The sequence below is a fragment of the Sinocyclocheilus rhinocerous genome, unplaced genomic scaffold (genome assembly GCF_001515625.1).
Source record: "Sinocyclocheilus rhinocerous isolate Xijiao unplaced genomic scaffold, SAMN03320098_v1.1 scaffold106, whole genome shotgun sequence".
In the NCBI taxonomy this organism is placed as follows: domain Eukaryota; kingdom Metazoa; phylum Chordata; class Actinopteri; order Cypriniformes; family Cyprinidae; genus Sinocyclocheilus; species Sinocyclocheilus rhinocerous.
The window spans coordinates 147,523-166,834 of record NW_015633181.1 but is presented as its reverse complement, the minus strand read 5'-3'; the positions used below and the strand labels follow the sequence as shown (position 1 = coordinate 166,834).

Below are 19,312 nucleotides of genomic sequence, written 5' to 3'. Positions count from 1 at the left end.
GTGCGCAAAGGATCTCGTTTTCTCAAAAAAGCAAAGAAAAACAAAGGATGGATATTTATAGACCAAACTCCTCACAGAGACAGCACAAACAAGGCTCTGTTGTCCAAAGCCAAGGGCAGTGGGACTGTTTAACTGGAAAAACACGAGGACTTCACCACTTTACAGGGTGATTATCCAAAGAGCAGCCCACTGTTAATGGAAACCGTCCCTTGCTTATTGATCTGCCACCCCCCTGGGGTCTGAAGAAGATGAAAGCCTTACGCACTTAACTCGTCTGTTGCATGTGCTGCACCAAACACTGCCAAACGGTCTGATTGTGAAAATGAATAATGATGATGATCACAGCCTCAATTACAAAATTTGAAGTGAATCATCGAAGCGAACATGTCAAACGCAGCCTGCAGCCTGCAGTCTGATCTAGGGTGGCAAAAAAAAATGAATGCAATTGAACAGTGCAGGGAGACGTGCAAAAGATAAATCCTGCATGAGTTCCTATTTTGAGCCCTAGTTACACAGCATTGTCTAAATCTAATGGAATAAAGGCTGGCATGCTAATATAGCCAAGCAAGACTGTACCAGAAGTGATCCTCCACTCAAGCAGATGGCACAAAATGACAGTGGACTTAGCCATATTCACAATTACACGTGCAGACAAACACAATTGTTTAATGCAGCGGGTGATGTCACAACGAATAGGATTAAAAAGCTATTTACTATTATCTGCATATGATTTTAGTTTATGTGCATCCAAACATGAGTTTAACACTATAATCTCTTTAAGAGATTTGTTTTGAAACTCTGAAAAATGTCTGAAAGCAAAGGCATAATGTAAATGCAACATCAGGAGTTTTGAACTGTTTCCTGATAATAAACACCCTTCGGCTCATATTTCTTCTATAATACAGAACAAATGCGCCATTATGAGCAGGATGGATTGTCATAAACTCTCCTGATACTTTAAAACAGGTCGTGACAACTGAATGCTTGTGTCTTATTCCCTATTGGTGTATATAAACACCCCCGGTGAAAAGATGTTCTCTGTTAGGAGATGTTTGGCTAATTATCCATGCTCCACTGAAAAAAAAAACGTCGCTATGGCAACCTCACTAGGTCAGCCAATGGGGGGCCGCTAAGAGGAGGGGTGTGGTGAGGAGGTAAGGAGTTCTAAAATGCACTCTCACATTACACACGTAACACAATTTATCTGTCCAAAATGTTAAAATGAACTATAGTATTTAGCATGTGTATGAAACTAGGTAGAATATGTGACAGATGGGCTTTATTGAACATTCTGACTGAAATTAATTAATTGAATCACGCTTGATCACATGTTTCTGGGTAAACGGGAGGTGAGAGGGTGTGAGAGGCGGGCTGGAAATGTGTTCATGTTCCAGGGCCTGTATGTCTCATTTTGCAGCCATGTTCTGTAGTTATTCATCACAATTAACAATATATATAAACAAACATTCAGCTTAAAGCCAATGTTATCGATCAATTTTCGCAATACAGACAAATGAAAAAAAAATTACTTGCTTTATTCGTACATATGATTTTATTATGGTTCACATTTTAAATGAGCTAGAAAACATGCTTACAATAAAAATATCGCTTTCATCTAAAAAACTATGAATGGTTTAAAAAGTACTGATAAACGCTGAATAGAAAAGATACATTTTATATAAGTACTTATGTTATTGTGATCTATAAAACGCTTTGCTGTGCTTATCCTCTAATGTACTGTATTGTTTACTGAATGAAAGCTGAGAAAGCATCTCTAAAAAAACAGTTTAGTCTCAAAGTGCACATCAGCATTGATCTACTGCCTGGTAAACTAAAATTAATTCATTTCACAGCCTAAATTGTTGAAAGTATTTGCCAGAAAAGATGCCCTGTGATTTAAGAGACTGAATGACAGACATGACTGCACGAATGATGCAAGACAATTTGGTCTTTAAAGTTTAGTGGTTCTTAACTGGTATGACGGCATGGAAAAAAACCATGCAAATAAAATGCATTAAAACTGCACATCATTTGGATGGGAAAACAAATAGGCGTACAAATTTTTAAAAAGGAGGTAAGAAACTTCCCGTATCATTTCTTATTGACGTCAAAGATCTGAAAATCTGGTTCCTGAAGCAAAACCACTTGAGAACCACTGAACTAGACAACGTTTTGCTGGCAGATAGCACCTGTGCATTCATTTTTTCCTAATACAACAACGGCGTTTCTTCTTGACATCAATATTCATATAATTTCTGTATTATTATTACTCTAAATTAAATTATAGTGATTCCTACATAAAAAACATATCAGATACACAATAAGTTCAGACATGCATATAGATTTGTTCAGTGGTAACAAAACGAAACTTTTAACATCTTATATTTCAACTTAAGGGTCAAATGAGATTCTTGCAGTGAATAAATTCTGTAATCATTTCATTATCATTGAAAGTAAAACCCTCTGCTGGTCAATTGCAGTACAACAAACAATCGAGAAATCAATGATTCTAATCAAAAACATTATGAAAATACGCATTTGTGCTAACTTATTAAGAGCCTCATCTATTAAAGATGGCATCTTATGTGATAGGTGTCAGTTATTACATTCATGTCATGCTGAAACACAAATTCAGCTCGTCTTTGGTGCGAAATTCTTCCTTCTGGAATGTTCCTGAGCATCAGGGTGGCACAATTGGTCGATACAAAATAACGCTTAAAATAACCACAGTCTGTTTGTGTCATTCTACAAGTCTTATAGCTAAATATATAACTATTCTCATCAGATATTGACAAATGTAAGGCACTTGGTAAATGAGGGAATAATATAAATTGTACAGAGATACAAAGGTCAATTAACAACAACAACAACAAAAACATTACGTGAAAAAACGTTTATAAATTCATGTTTAGTACTGTTGGATATAAAAACAGTACTGAACAATACCCTGATGTTTGTTAGAGTCTGTATGGCACACAAGGAACACTTTGTTTTTGGTGTTTCGTTTTAACAACCACAACAGTTAATCTTTGAGGTATATTCAGCTTCATTAAGAGTTGGCACGTTTGTGAAATGTGAAGACCAGTGACTGATTTCTTATTTACAGCTGTTCTAAGTCTCACCCCGGAAGTGAACAAAACAGGGCGAAAAATTCAAGAGTTGGTACCTTTGAAGTCTGAAAGCTGCCTCTGTAATCTCACGACAGGATGCAGTGGGTAAAGCACCAGTTTTTCCAAACTAGGTCATGGACGACTGCAAAATATACAGTCGACGCTCTCGTCACAATCAGTACTGATAAAAGAGAATCACAAAAGTGTAACCTCTTCAGAACAGTGGACGTGGAAAATGAGTCTATTATCAGGCCGAGCTGAAGTGTGAAGGTCACTTTGGGCTTGTTAAATGTCGTTAAACAAAGATGAGTCCTGCTCACACCAGGAAATGCATATATCCCTCCGCTCCAGTGATGATAACATCCATCCAGATTCTCATGGCCTCTGGGGAAGGAGCCACCATGTAATAAACCCGTTCATGTGTCTTCACGCTAAACGTCAGGGAAGAGTTTGGGCTCTGACGCAACATAAGGAAACATGATTAATGGAAGGAAAATGCTGATTAACTGTAACATTTTGAACCCTTTTCATAAAATCAGTATAGCTATGTATAGTAGGTGACCAAAAGGTCTCCAGCTGCAACTTACCTTGTGTGCGTTCTTTAGGTGGTCGTAATACACTTCTTCAATGGCTTGGAAATAGATAACACCCTTCATTTTAGTCTCATGTTTATCTGGAGAAAAATAAAACCAGTCATGTTTAAAAAAAAAAAAAAAAAAGAGCATGTGGTTTAACCTTTATTAACCTGTATTATTAATACATTATAATAATTCAATTTAACAGAAAAGATCAAATCTTTGTATGATAAATGGACTTAGCCATTGTCTCCTGTGAGGCTGGTGAAGGGCACAGCTCAGTTTTGCCCCCTTGTGGTATAAACTAGTTTCATGGCAAATTTATTTTGCTTAATAATAGTTTTCTTTAGTTAATAATTCAAGTTTACGTTTCACTGTCCAAATTTCATTCAGGTGTTATGCAAAATAAATAAATAATTGATTAATTAATTAAAACAAATATGTTAAACAAATACATTTTATTTATTTATATTTATTATATTATACTTTATTTTAAGGTGTGTTTTAGTATAATTTTTAGTGTAATTATACAAATAACTTCTGAGTAATATTAATTAACATGTAATTAGAACAGGGTTAGGTTTAGATTTAATTTATTGTAATTAAGCATAATTTACTGACATTACTATAGTAAATACATTTATGTACATTTATAATAAATTAAATTGTTACCAAAACGGCTGATATTCAGTAGTTTGTAAAGTGTTTTATATTACAAATGTTTGACAGTATAAAAATCATTCTTTTTGCATGAAGAGTTAAGGCAAGTGCACTACCAAAAATACATGCTTCAAATTTCAGATTTTTTTTTAACCTCCACAACTTTCGCCTGATTAGTCTCTATTAGAAATGCATTACAGTAAGCACGTTTTCGAACTGTTAATATAAAATGAGTGACAATCACATTTGATATTCCGTGGTAATTCACAGCAGGCCTGGTTGATAAAGCTTGATAACTCCTACTAAATATTTAGTGTAATTACCAGAATAATATGCCAGCGTCCTTCGATTGCGGTCAAAGACGAACCAGCGCTTCTTCCAGGTTTTGATTTTCCCACCCATTTTGACCAAGAACCCCCTGCAGGTCTTCTCTGTGATGGCCAGGTGTTTTATAATGACAGAGGAGAAAAAAAAAACCAGTCATTTTTAAAAAAAAAAAAAAAAAGAGCATGTGGTTTAACCTTTATTAACCTGTATTATTAATACATTATAATAATTCAATTTAACAGAAAAGATCAAATCTTTGTATGATAAATGGACTTAGCCATTGTCTCCTGTGAGGCTGGTGAAGGGCACAGCTCAGTTTTGCCCCCTTGTGGTATAAACTAGTTTCATGGCAAATTTATTTTGCTTAATAATAGTTTTCTTTAGTTAATAATTCAAGTTTACGTTTCACTGTCCAAATTTCATTCAGGTGTTATGCAAAATAAATAAATAATTGATTAATTAATTAAAACAAATATGTTAAACAAATACATTTTATTTATTTATATTTATTATATTATACTTTATTTTAAGGTGTGTTTTAGTATAATTTTTAGTGTAATTATACAAATAACTTCTGAGTAATATTAATTAACATGTAATTAGAACAGGGTTAGGTTTAGATTTAATTTATTGTAATTAAGCATAATTTACTGACATTACTATAGTAAATACATTTATGTACATTTATAATAAATTAAATTGTTACCAAAACGGCTGATATTCAGTAGTTTGTAAAGTGTTTTATATTACAAATGTTTGACAGTATAAAAATCATTCTTTTTGCATGAAGAGTTAAGGCAAGTCAACTACCAAAAATACATGCTTCAAATTTCAGATTTTTTTTTTACCTCCACAACTTTCGCCTGATTAGTCTCTATTAGAAATGCATTACAGTAAGCACGTTTTCGAACTGTTAATATAAAATGAGTGACAATCACATTTGATATTCCGTGGTAATTCACAGCAGGCCTGGTTGATAAAGCTTGATAAGTCCTACTAAATATTTAGTGTAATTACCAGAATAATATGCCAGCGTCCTTCGATTGCGGTCAAAGACGAACCAGCGCTTCTTCCAGGTTTTGATTTTCCCACCCATTTTGACCAAGAACCCCCTGCAGGTCTTCTCAGTGATGGCCAGGTGAAAACAAGTTTCAGGATGGTGACCCGCCGCCTCGATGTGGCCTCTCAGGTCAAAGTCATCCTTTCTCACTGGGAGGTATCGTGTCAGCGGACGAGACTAGACACACAAACAGCAAAAATCGAATTAGTGAGTGTGTCTGTGTAAATACATGCATGCATGTTTGTAAAGAGTGAGAGAAGGAATCTGCTTATTAACTAGCTACATTTTGTGTTAGAATGTTACAGATTAGATCAGAGATGCACTGATTTATCAGCCACCCATATTTATAGGCTAATTACTGATCAAATTAAAACTATCGGCTATAAGCTTCTAATGTGTGATTAATATTGTTTGTTTTTTTTCTCTTTTAGATTCTGTTATACTGCTTTTGTTCATTTTATCTCTTATTATTATTACTACTACTATTAAATAATATTTTATTTATTGCGTTTTATAGGATCTTCAACTTTTTCTGCTCAAAATATAATCTATAAATATGAATGACAAAAAATATCTTAACAGCTATGATGCAAAATACAGGCTTTGTCTTTAAAAAAATTCTAACAATCATCTGACAATGATGACATGGCAAAAAGTTAATTTTGGATTCCGGCTATGTTTCATGTCATAGATAAAAAAACAAAACAAGCTGATACAAAAAAAAACAATTTAGTTGCCTTTAAAAAAATTTAAAAATATATTTTTTTTGTGAAGAAAACAGCAAGAAAGCAAGATTGTTAAAAAAGACAAACATGTGAGCCTAAATAAAGTAGGTTTTGAAGTTTAGAAGTACAAATATTAGAATTGAAAATTGTTATTTTAAATTATTTATTTGCATTTATTATTGTTTATTCATTGTGGCTGCCTTAAAATAGATTTCTTTTGTCTAAATCTGTGTATCCATAATTAGAGTTTTAATTGCATTAAATGCTTAAAGCTGAATCTTCCTCCACTTCTTGTCTCTATGTATCTGTTCTCCCTCTTTCACTTGAACTCTCTAAGTCTCCCAGAGCTTCACCTCTTTCTCTACTAGTTTCTGTCGTCGGTTTGTCTCTTCCTGCAGTCTCCTCTCCAATTCCTCCCTCCTTCTCCTCTCGTCTTCAAGAGCCTGTCGCCGCAACTCCATCTCCCGCTCCTGCAGAGAAGAAAGAACAGTCCTGTTTTCATGCATCTGTATATTGGTATTTTTGTAATAATCATGTAGATTCAGAGAAACTGATGTACCCTGTGCTCCAGCAGTCTGTTCTTCTCAGCTTGAGCTTCTCTTAGCAGGCGCTCCATCTCCTCTATCTTCACCATATTAGCTGTGCTGGCACTGTACAGACCACACACACTTTTGTGAGACACTTTTGTTTTACTCTGATTTTCAGGTCTTAAATAGATTTTAGTAGTAAATTTCATATAAAAATAATGTATTGTCAATAAAACCAGCGGATTAAAACCCTCAACCTCATTTGGCAATGTGTTCCAAAGCATCTTAAGCCTTAATCTTGACCTTGGAATGCAATAAAAATTCCACAGACAGGATGTGTCGGGGCTACTTAAAGGCAGACTCCCGTCTATACAGCATCCTTATAAACAGTAACAAATACATTTAAACTCTTGCAAAGCACACAATACACAGATACACACACTTCTTACTCACTTAATACAATTTTAATGGCAATATCATGCTAAAGTTTGTTTATAAAGCTGCCTTTAAAGTGGGCTTTAAATTATTTTCTTATTCTACAAAAAAGCATATCTTAGGTTTCCAGCAAATATCTGTAACATGGGGCCCGTTCTTCGTACGTCGCTAACTCAGTTAGCTGGATTTGATTGTTGACGATTTGGTATGATCTTGGATTGTTTGGTTCTTCGAAGCTCATCCTGGAGTTGCTGTCATAGCAACAGGTCCGTAAGCTTAAACTTGCTCGGGAGCAGGCTTATTTCATGTAAACAGGATTAGATTGCATCTTTTTAAGCAGAATTGATACTTAAAATCTGTCCTCTACCACCGCTAATTTATTACAAGGGTACCCTACTAATCCAGGGATAATAATTTAAAAATAATAATCATTTAAAAATTAATTTAAAGATAATATAATAATGTTGTGTAGTCTATAATACAGCCATACTAATCATCAACAACGGGGGCGTTCAAAAAACCAAATTAGCCAGATCCTGATTAGCGCGATGATATCATCTTGGATGTGACATTTAATCTCGGATGTAATAAGCGACGTACGAAGAACGGGCCCCTGGACAAGCTAAATACTTAAATACTAAATGCAAAATAAAAACTTTGGATTGTCAGAATAGACCTATCGTGATCCTGGCCTCACCTTGAGATGTTGTCCGGTGAACAGGCGGAAATGCTGGTCTCCAGGCTTTCTGTACTGTCCACACTCATTGTGTCAAAGTTGTGTCCGTTATCCATGTAGTGGAACGGCTCCAGGAAGACGTTTGTCTCAGAAACTGTCCTATTTGACATCTCACTCATTCTATGCCTCTCGTCATTCAAAAACAGCTGACCTGCTGCAAGAACAAAGGGGGAAAAAAGTGAAAAATAAATGTATTTCTATTAGTGCTGTCAAACAATTAATTGCGATTAATTGCATCCAAAATAAAAGTTTTTGTTTATATAATATATGTGTGTGTACTGTGTATATTTATTATGTATATATGAATACAAACACATGCATGTATATATTTAGAAAATATTTACATGTATATACATTATATTCTTATATTTTATATAAATATATTTAATATATAAACATAACATATTTTTCTTAAATATATGCATGCATGTGTTTGTATTTATATATATTTAATAAATATACACAGTATACACGCATATATTATGTAAACGAAAACTTTTATTTTGGATGCGATTAATTGACAGCACTAATTTCTATAGAATTCCACACGTTCAGAATAATTTCTGAAGGATCGTGTACTTTCTGAATACTGCAGAAATAGCTGCTAAAAACTCAGCTTTGGCCTCTCAGGAATAAATTACACTTTAAAATATATTCAAACAGAAAACCGTTATTTTAAATTGTTTTAAATTTCACAATATTTCTGCTTTTACTGCATATTTGATCAAATAAATACAGCCTTGGGGAACAAAAGAGACTTTGAAAAATCTTTGACTGGTATATATAGTTTATATGTGGTTGCTTGGGTGTTTTTTTTACTAGGCAAAGACCAAATAGACTATTTTCAAGTCGATTTTCTGATCCCTGGAATAGTATTATTTTCACACATTTCAAATCACTTAGAAATGTCAAAAAGAACTGGCTCCATCAATACAATGCACCGGTATAAGTTATATTCTTTCAATATATTTCAGATATTTTTATTATATTTGTGTATACATACAATAATACAAAAAAAAATTCATGCAGACAGTTATACATGCTACACAAGTGTAGTGAAGAAAGCAACATAAAAATATATTATTTATATAATATATTATTATTTATGTGCAAAAATTAAACTAATACAAATAAATATACTTAATTGATTTCAGAAATATGATTATTTATATGCTTAAAACTTGTAGAATTGTAGACCTGCAGAACTGTCAGTGTCATAGGATAAATCAGTGTTACCCTTGAGCAGGCGGCGGGTGTCCAGGTCACGGGAGGTGACAGACAGAGCGAGGGGGAGTACACTACCACAGCTAGAGCTTTGAGACAGTGGCATATGAGGCTACAGGATTAAGAATATAGAGCAAAAAAGACTGTTTAAACCTCTCTTCCACATAACAAAACAATGCACAATTAAATTTTAAATGTAAATTGATTTTTTTAAGATGGTATTAAATACTTTTCCTATGTGCCATTTCTGTTGTCTGACCTTGGGAGACAGACTGCGATTAAGGGCAGAGTTGAAGGTCCCGAGGCTCTGCCTCTCTCTTTTACGGGACATCCCGCTGTCACTCAACAGAACCCCACCCTCTTTACTGCCATTGCTCCGCATCCTCTCCTCCAGAGAGCGAAAGTGCTGGGACATTCAAAAAGGCAGATAAAATCATCATCTTTCAATATGGAAAATCCTTGTTTGTCATTACTGAGCATAGTTTCTTCTTTACTTATAGAAATGGTTTGTGTTACCTCCTTCATGGACATAGGGTTGAGAGGAAATGCTTGAACACCTGTCAGCTCAGAGTACTTCCATTCCAGAGATGCAAGGTTCTCCCGTTCCTGAAAAGAAATTATTGAAAGAGACCATTCAGAAATGAACAAATCTATCTGCATTATGTATGAATATCGAGTCAAAATTGATGTGTAAATTAAAAAAAAATGTTTTCAGTATGGATAAAGGGTCCAAATATTTCTTACAGTCATTGTATGTGTATGTATATATTATATATTGTACTTATATAAACATATTCTGTGTAAATATACTCACCCTTCGTAGCATATAAATGAGGTTGCTCTTCTCCTTCAATAAATTCTCCTTTTCCCGTTGTCCCTGCTGGGTAATCTGGGTTGATTGCTTCTTCAGGGTAAGTAGCCTCTCCTATAATATGGAGACAGTTTTTATGTGCAGAAGGAAATATTCTTATAAAAAGCTCTTTGTCCACACACAAACACTCCACCTTGCGAGTGACGACAGATCTCTGATATTCTGCAATCTCTCTGAGGAGATGCTGCATCTGTGTCTCCTTCTCGTCATCTTGACGGCTCTCTTTTTCCAGCTGCTGAAAATCAAAATCTTCAAAACGCTTCGTTTCTGCTTCCAAAGCTTCAGTGTCCTACCAAAAAAAGCTAAAAACAATTAGCATGAGGCAATAGATTAAATTTTTTATATCATGGTGCAACTCCAAACTAAACTAAACTAAACTGAACAATCAGCACTAATTCACAGGATTGTGCTAAACAGAAAAGAGACAAAAGGTCAAATTCACAGGAAACTGTATGGTATGTTAAAAGACACAGAGAAGAAAGGCCTACCAACAAGAACAAATGGTATTTCCAAAGTTGCAGAGAGGAAAAAACACAACAGCAAGTGTTTGTGAGAGTCAGACAGCAGAATAGTTGGTGGGCGCAGGGACGAGGGAGACCACGGTAACTGACTGACCCTGGATAGCTGATTCTGGAGCTGCTCCTTCAGTGCTTCAGGACAGGTGTCCAACTGGGTCTTCTGCTCTGAGATCAGCTCAGCTAGCCTCTCTACTTTAACTCTCTCAGCCTCCAACAAGGCTTTGTCCTACAGCACACGGGCCGACGCAGGGACACGTACGGATGACAGACACATACAGAGCACACAGTGGGGAGATGGGCACAAATAGGACGGACAAAGAAATGGAGAAAGTGCAAGTTTGGGTTAGAGCAAGGAAGAAAGGTAGGTAAATGTGACAACAGTGGGTGTCATTCACTAATAATGGAGTACAAGTTTCCTTCTGACTACATTTTAAAGGAACAGCTCACCCAAAATTTAAAATTTACTCACCTCAGGCCATCCAAGATGTAGATAAGTTTGCTTCTTAATCGCAACAGATTTGGAGAAATTTAGCATTATATCACCTGCTCGCCAATGGTTTTCTGCAGCTTTTTGCTTCATAAAATGGGCTGGAGTCATGTGGATTACTTGTGGATTATTGTGATGTTTTTAGCAGCTGTTTGGACTCTCATTCTGACGGCACCCATTCACTGCAGAGGATCCATTGATGAGCGAATGATTTCCAAATATGTTCAGATGAAGAAACAAGCTCATCTACGCATTGGACGGCCTGAGGTGACTAGCAAATTTTTCTTTTTGGGTGAACTATTCCTTTAAGTGCAAACTTGTTCATAAGTCATGATAACTGTGTAAAAATGTTCACATCTACATATAGTTAGTGAATGAGACCCTCTGTTTGCCTTTTTGGAGGCACTAAACTTTGTCCTGAAGCTTTGATATACTATACTGAATCATTTCAAGCTGTACAACTACATTTCCACCTGCTGTTTACCTGAGTTTGATTTTTTTTAGCATTTTTCGCCACGTTGGCCATTTTTTCATTGAGCTGCTCCAGCATTTCTTTATCGCTCTGTAGCTGAGCCACTTCTGCCTCCTGCTCCCCATCTAAAAGAGCTCTCTCCACCTCCATCTAATGACAGATTGAAATGTTTGTTGACTTTAGCTTCATTGCACAACTAAAACTATTGAAAAAATCTTTTTTTTTGGTAATTGAAATAAAGTTGATAAAATTTGCAATAACTTTTAAAAAAATTGAACAAAAAATAGAAATGTCTTTGGCAACTAACTGAAATAAATTTGAAGTTGAAGTTGAAGCACTAAAATTACTGAAATTGAAATAAAAATGAATTAAAGCTAAATAGAAAAAAATACAAAAATCAAAAAACAAAATTACTAAAATTTGAATTAAAATAAAAACTGATAATATAAAAATAAAGTTAATACAAAACATTAATAAATACTATAGTAGTATATAATTAATACTAAAATAATGTTGCAGAATAAAAGTATACAAGTCTGGAGAGTCAATCTGTAAGAGTTATTTACTGGCAGACATGAAGGCATTTACATTAATGCATTTCTCAGATGTTTTTAATTGTAACGGCTTGCGATTTCTGGGAATCAAGCCCATGAGTTTGGCGTTGCTAGCACCATGCACTACTGTTTGGAATGCATACTATACATGTTACCTCACTTTAAATCACATAAAGTTTCTCATTTAAAGCACACACACCTCTCTGATAGACTCGTCCATCTGTGTGTCTAGATCTTTGATCTTCTGTTCAAGTTCCTCAATGTTGTTAAGCACCTGAATTCTCTCCTCTTCGATACGTGTCACTTCCTGTCTCAGCTGCATGTCTTCAGACACCTGTGAAAAAGATACAGAAATAACAACAACAACAAAAATGGTTTCAGTCCTGGATGATGACTGAGACTTTTGTTCGACCATACGTACAATTTTAGAAGTTTAGCTGAACTCCTGAATCATTCATTAGTCTCATATCGTCACATCACCTCTCCTTGATTGATTTAACAGTTACAAACATATAATTACAAACATGTAATGATATAATGTAGAAAAGATGGATTAAACATTCAGAAATGCAGTCATTGAGACCTGACATGAGATTGAACTCTAAAATGAATATCCAGCTCTTCATGACAGCTCTTTATGGATAGTAAACTTGGTTCTGAGGCCACAAGGTTTCCAGTGACAGCACAGAGGAATGTAGCTGAGCAACAGATGCGAGAGCGAGACTACAGAACCGCTACTGTCTGATAATGGCATCTAATCTCCATGCATTTGACATTTACCAGAAATATGGGCCTGTGCATATTTTTAAATGCAAACTGTGATTAGCAATAGCAAAATGAGTGTCACATGAGAGTTTATTAAGAAATATTGCTTGAGAGGACAAGTGTAGGAAAAATGTGACCCTGGACCACAAAACCAGTCATAAGGGTCAATTTTTCGAAATTGAGATTTATACATCAGCTGAGAGCTGAATAAAATGATCTTTACTTAATATCCTAATGATTTTTGGCATAAAAGAAAAATCAATAATTTTGACCCATACAATGTATTTTTGGCTATTGCTTCAAATATACCTCAGCGACTTAAGACTGGTTTTGTGGTCCAGGGTCACAAATGATATGCAGATCTGCATTCTTTCCTTGCATTTCTGTGTTTCTTTCCAACAATTACGGTCATGTGTGTCTTGAGCACATAGACGCACACACATGCATAGCAAATCCACTGGGAATAGAGTCATTTCCTGTTCCACTCCTCTTGCTGGAGTCAATAACTGCCCTTCTCTCCTGAGCAAGTTTATTAAACTCAAACACACCATTTATGTCATTATAGTTATCCAATGGAAAAACACTTCTTCCACAGAGTCCACCCCCTCTTAAGCTGTAATTGACACCTTATGTATCGATTATTATTATTATTGAAATGCAGACAGAATCTGTTTTAAAACTCATTTCGGTGTCTGACTGCAAAGAGTGTGAGGTCAGCGTTTTAAAAGGTCAAAGTTCACTCTGTCATGTTGTTTAGAAACAGACATCAGTTAGGTATAAAGACTCCACAGCATTCCCAAACTGTTTTGCATACTTTAGATCCCTGAGGACTGCAAACTTTCCACTGCATCATTAGTTTAATCTGGGATATTGAGTACACAACTGGAGACTGCTTTAGATTTGAACACATTATACATGATGGTATATATAGTAAAAACAAATATAATTGTGGCAAGAAATAACTATGTAAATTGGAGCTGAAATTAATAGTAGAGTGAATCTTATAAAGAACTGACTAATCTAAAGCTACTATTAAAAAAATCATTACTGTATATTAAGTTAATAGATACTAAGATATACAAATATAATTTAAATATATACATTTATTTTACATTAATGAGAATTAGATCTAGATTTAGAATGAATTAACATCTAATATACTCATAACAATATACTTAATTATCCCAGAATTAAATAAAGGAATAAAAATTTACATTAATATTCATTACTGTACAGGGTAGTGAAAAATCACGCTTTTTAATTTTTTATATTTTTGATTATATAATTTATATTTTTAATAAATTCAGCATACATTAAATTTGGTACAACACATACTACACATTATGTAAATATACTTTATACAATAATATATTGTTATATAATGAATAATATATCATTGATTGAATATATCAATCAGTAATATATCATTGACACCACAGAGGAACAATATTGTTGGAATCACTTTCAAAATTATTTTTTTGTAGCTGATGAATGGTAAAAAGCTTTGGCAGCCAATCAGAATCAATCTTGCTTTAAAGAGCTCGAGCATTGAAAGTGGCAGACGACTAAACTGCAGCATGCACTTATAATGAACACGGTAATATAATTATCGCTAATATAATTATCGTTATAATTATCTTTACAGTTACAGTTCTTGGTGTGAATGGGCCTTAATTGTAGATGCAACATGTTGGAAAATTAAAAGTCCTTTGTTGCATTCAGGAAGATATGAACAGAAAGATGCGGCGCAGTGTCTCACCTTGCTGCGGAGGTGTGGAGAGGGTGAGGGGACTGAGCTCCGCAGACTGGTGGTGGGTGACTGGGGCCTGGTCTCCCTGTGTCCGCTGAGTCTGCACTGTCTCTGGGTCAGGATCTCTCCACGACCCTTACCCAGAAACCCGCTGTCCAGAGACACTGCAGCAGAGTCTGAGAACACTGATTCGTCATCAGACACATGCAGCTTCTCCAGCTCTCGGTTGATCTTCTGCAGGTCCGATACAGCTGAGACACCCGAGTCGGTCTCCATTCGGCCAAGTTCAGACTGACCCAGCTCAGAGCACAGGCACAGAATAGTCTCAAGACGCTGGCGTTCCTAGAGTGGAACGAAAAGCGATAATCACTGACAATGTGGAAATAAAAACTGGAAATTATGATGCAAAATGAATAATATGAAGATTCTGTTTATGTAATTTGTAATCTCATATGTGACCCTGGACCACAAAACCAGTCATAAGGGTCAATTTTTCGAAAATTCTGAATAAATAAGCTTTCCATTGATGTATGGTTTGTTAGGATAGGACAATATTTGGCCGAGGTGCAACTATTTGAAAATCTGGAATCTGAGGGTGCAAAAACTCCAAATATTGAGAAAATTGCCTTTAAAGTTGTCCAAATGAAGTTCTTAGCAAAGCATATTACTAATCAAAAATGAAGTTTTAATATATTTACAGTAGGATATTTACAAAATATCTTCGTGGAACATGATCTTTACTTAATATCCTAATGATTTTTGGCATAAAAGAAAAATCAATAATTTTGACTCATACAATGTATTTTTGGCTATTGCTACAAAAATACCCTAGCGACTTAAGACTGGTTTTGTGGTCCAGGGTCATATATAATGCAAAATAGAAGCATTTTCTACTAGTTTCAGACTTTTGGACAGCATTGTACCTGATACATAATATTATAAACAAAACTGGCTGACTCAATAGTCTAGAGTTAATGTTTGAAATATTAGATATTACATAGAACACATTGTTTAGATTTGTATCATAGACGCCTCTTTAGCAGGGGATTGTGGGATTTGGCCCTGTGGAATTGAACTAATTTAGCTGCATACAAACAAACACACAAATACACTGCACACACCCCTGCGGTCAGATCAGATGGTTTGACTTCAGATGCACTGCTTTAGCACAGTTATCATGTGACCTTTAGAAGGAACATTTCAAGTTCTCATAAAGGTCTAAGTGTAAAGCAAAACTAATTTAAAGTGTGATTACCAGCTGGTTCATACACACTTAAGGTTATGGCTTAGCTGTGAATGTAAATTCATTAAGTCTGTAGCACATGAAGAAGTGTGAATAATCCAGTGAACCTCACTTATAATGCTCTGCGCAAAGAACACGGCACAGATTAAAGTCCTTCAGACACTTTCATGTCTCACCATTGTCTTAAAAGAAGAAAATTGAAACCCAATGAGCTGGATTCAAGCCTTAGAATTATAGGGAATTAAAGTTAACAATATTTCACAAAAAGTCCCTTACACATTGATTTCTATGAACTTAAGATTTCATGATATATTTTAAGCTATAAAGTGACTCGAATTAAAGTGACAAAATGAAAGTTATATCAAATAATACAATAAAAAATATAAACATTTAAGTAAAATATTATTTACATGTTTTATATCAATTGTATATTATATAAAACATAAAATGAAAATAACTACGTAAAGCAATATATGATTTAAAAGAATTAATAATATAATACAATTAGTATATTATAATATTAATAATATGATATATAAAATATATTTAATATACAGTAATAATTTTATTTATAATATGCTTTATATGACATAAAACACAAAAAAATAATAATAATACCATGTGATATGTGATTTTTGTGAAGTCATATGTGAATATGTGAAGTCATTTATTCAACATTGTCATGATTATAAAACTAAATACATGAAGGATGAATAGACTGAAGAATTTTGAAGCTTTAGACTCACTAGTACAAGTGTTTCTCTGGGTGACTTACCAGTCTTTCCACTTCCTGTTCTCGTAGTCTCTCATCTCTTTGTCTCTGATGATAATCTCTGAGTTCTTCTTTTCCACTGAGAGAACTGATACTGCCCCTCCTCGGCCCCATGCCGGGCCCCAGGTCTCCTTTACCAAATTATATTTAATATACAGTAATAATTTTATTTATAATATGCTTTATATGACATAAAACACAAAAAAATAATAATAATACCATGTGATATGTGATTTTTGTGAAGTCATATGTGAATATGTGAAGTCATTTATTCAACATTGTCATGATTATAAAACTAAATACATGAAGGATGAATAGACTGAAGAATTTTGAAGCTTTAGACTCACTAGTACAAGTGTTTCTCTGGGTGACTTACCAGTCTTTCCACTTCCTGTTCTCGTAGTCTCTCATCTCTTTGTCTCTGATGATAATCTCTGAGTTCTTCTTTTCCACTGAGAGAACTGATACTGCCCCTCCTCGGCCCCATGCCGGGCCCCAGGCCTCCTTTACCAAACGACAGCCGCCTTTCTCCTACACCTAGATCCAAACATGGGGCAGAGCCCACTGAATAGAGGCTGGCCCGGTGAGAACTGCTGGTCACGTTGGCTGTCACGGTCACATCTGGAGGTTTCTCCAAGAACGGAAGGCTGCGGCGTGGTTTGGTGGTACGTCGGGGTGGCAAAGAAAGCACTGGGGCGTCTCCTCGATACAACCTGGGCAAAGAACGACTATGTTCCCCCAGGCCATTCAGAGAGCTGGTGGAGTATTTCCTTTGGCGTAGTGATGGGTCAACGGTGGACTCCCCATTTCTTGTTAGCAATCTGCGGCCCAAGCGAGGGCTGGAGGGCATGCTGGCCGCCCCGCTTGGACCTCGGCGAGATGAAGGAAGAGCATCGGTCATGTAGGAGGAAGAAGAGCCGTTGCACATAGAAAGGAGTGAGTTGGCAGTGTTGGGATGTCGCCCTTCCGAAGGGAGGCAAAGCAACAGGTTGTCCTGCGACTGGTGTCGGGCACGGTTTGGGACTGGACTTATGGGCCGCTCTGAGTGGTGGGGCGATGGTGGCATGCTTAAGCTGCTGGAGGGTGTGTAAGGGGAAGGGACTCGTATAGAAAGAGGTGGACGGTCCTGTAGATAGGATGATGCCGATTGGGGACTGGGAGGTGGGGACAAAGTGAGGTAACCGCAGTCTGCAGTAGCCTTTAAGCTGGCCTCCAAAGCGGACTTCCTAAGTTGCAAGCTCTCCATCAACTCCTGAAGCTCCGCCTTGGAGCGTGTGCCACGAACACTAGATCCAGCCAATGTGCCACCATTGGAATGAAACTTTGTTGTATCTGTAAAAGAAAAAAAAAAAAAGTTAATTTATGCCTGTGCACATTCAAATACGGCGCCGAAAGAAGGGTCGACATCAATCATGCCAAACTTCATTTGTGACTGGGAGGTGGGGACAAAGTGAGGTAACCGCAGTCTGCAGTAGCCTTTAAGCTGGCCTCCAAAGCGGACTTCCTAAGTTGCAAGCTCTCCATCAACTCCTGAAGCTCCGCCTTGGAGCGTGTGCCACGAACACTAGATCCAGCCAATGTGCCACCATTGGAATGAAACTTTGTTGTATCTGTAAAAGAAAAAAAAAAAAAAGTTAATTTATGCCTGTGCACATTCAAATACGGCGCCGAAAGAAGGGTCGACATCAATCATGCCAAACTTCATTTGTTGTGCATCTTGTGACCTCTCAAATCTTTCATAATCAGCTCTCAGATATTCCACATGATATGGCCCATTTGAGGTTTAATATGCAAAGTCTTTAGCGATAAAATTCATCTGATATCTAATGGTGGAAAGGTAATACATGATGGAAGTTCCTTCTAAGCTAAATGAAACATCTGAAGGCGTGCAAATTTTACTGGAGACCGAAATTTCCTGAGGGAAATGACAAAGCAGTTATCCATTTAACTGAAACGAATCAAGAGCTGAAACATATCAAACCCTCGATTGTGATCTTCTTGTACTAATACAAAAGCTCAGTGTTTGCACAGGTTGTCATAGACACATGCACAAACAGAACTAGAAAATCTCACAAAATAAACAGAGAAATCAGACGTGTGCCCTGGCTACTTTTTTTGGTTTTGCTTAAGTTCAAGGGTCACATGTGCTCAGCTGACAACAGAACTAAAAAGGCTTTCTCATACAAATCTCAGCCCACACAAATATGGATGCTTTGGGTTTAAGGGGGAAAAGCATCTTCTAAAAATGGAAGAACCAAAGCCAGAATGGGTTTGTACTTTCTGGCACTGGAGCAGAGGAAAGGGACCGAGGCAGAACTCCTCCGTAACCAGAGTGTGATTTGTGGGAGCAGTGGTGGTCTCCGTCAGGGAACACACACACACACACGTGTGGACCACCTGTACTCCATAATGTTTATCTACATTTTGGGTTGTAAATCATTTTAGTTAAGTGGTTGACCTGGAGCCCATACCTATCAACATTTGGATCCCAAAATACGGGA

At 36.0% G+C, this 19,312-nt stretch overlaps 1 protein-coding gene across 1 annotated transcript; it reads right to left on the bottom strand.

Moving 5' to 3' along the window:
* Nucleotides 1-1,526: 1,526 nt before the first annotated feature.
* Nucleotides 1,527-18,237, bottom strand: LOC107743437 (pleckstrin homology-like domain family B member 2). The gene is made up of 17 exons (XM_016556667.1): nt 18,228-18,237; nt 17,188-18,143; nt 14,806-15,138; nt 12,481-12,615; nt 11,740-11,877; nt 10,866-10,994; nt 10,384-10,539; nt 10,194-10,304; nt 9,896-9,985; nt 9,609-9,785; nt 9,392-9,491; nt 8,117-8,309; nt 7,017-7,107; nt 6,811-6,927; nt 5,690-5,909; nt 3,698-3,783; nt 1,527-3,567 (listed from the first exon to the last, which is right to left on the bottom strand). The coding sequence occupies exons 1-17, from the start codon at nt 18,235-18,237 to the stop codon at nt 3,427-3,429; spliced, it is 3,183 nt and encodes a 1,060-aa protein (XP_016412153.1). The 3' UTR covers nt 1,527-3,426.
* Between the last annotated feature and the right edge of the window lie 1,075 nt (nt 18,238-19,312).

What these genes read in the sequence shown, in the direction of transcription:
- LOC107743437 (XM_016556667.1), bottom strand. An exon ending in CTAAAAAAAATCAAACTCAG is followed by an intron (nt 10,995 to 11,739) that starts GTAAACAGCAGG and finishes CGTGTGCTGTAG; the next exon opens with GACAAAGCCTTGTTGGAGGC. An exon ending in TCATTTATATGCTACGAAGG is followed by an intron (nt 9,986 to 10,193) that starts GTGAGTATATTT and finishes ATTTCTTTTCAG; the next exon opens with GAACGGGAGAACCTTGCATC.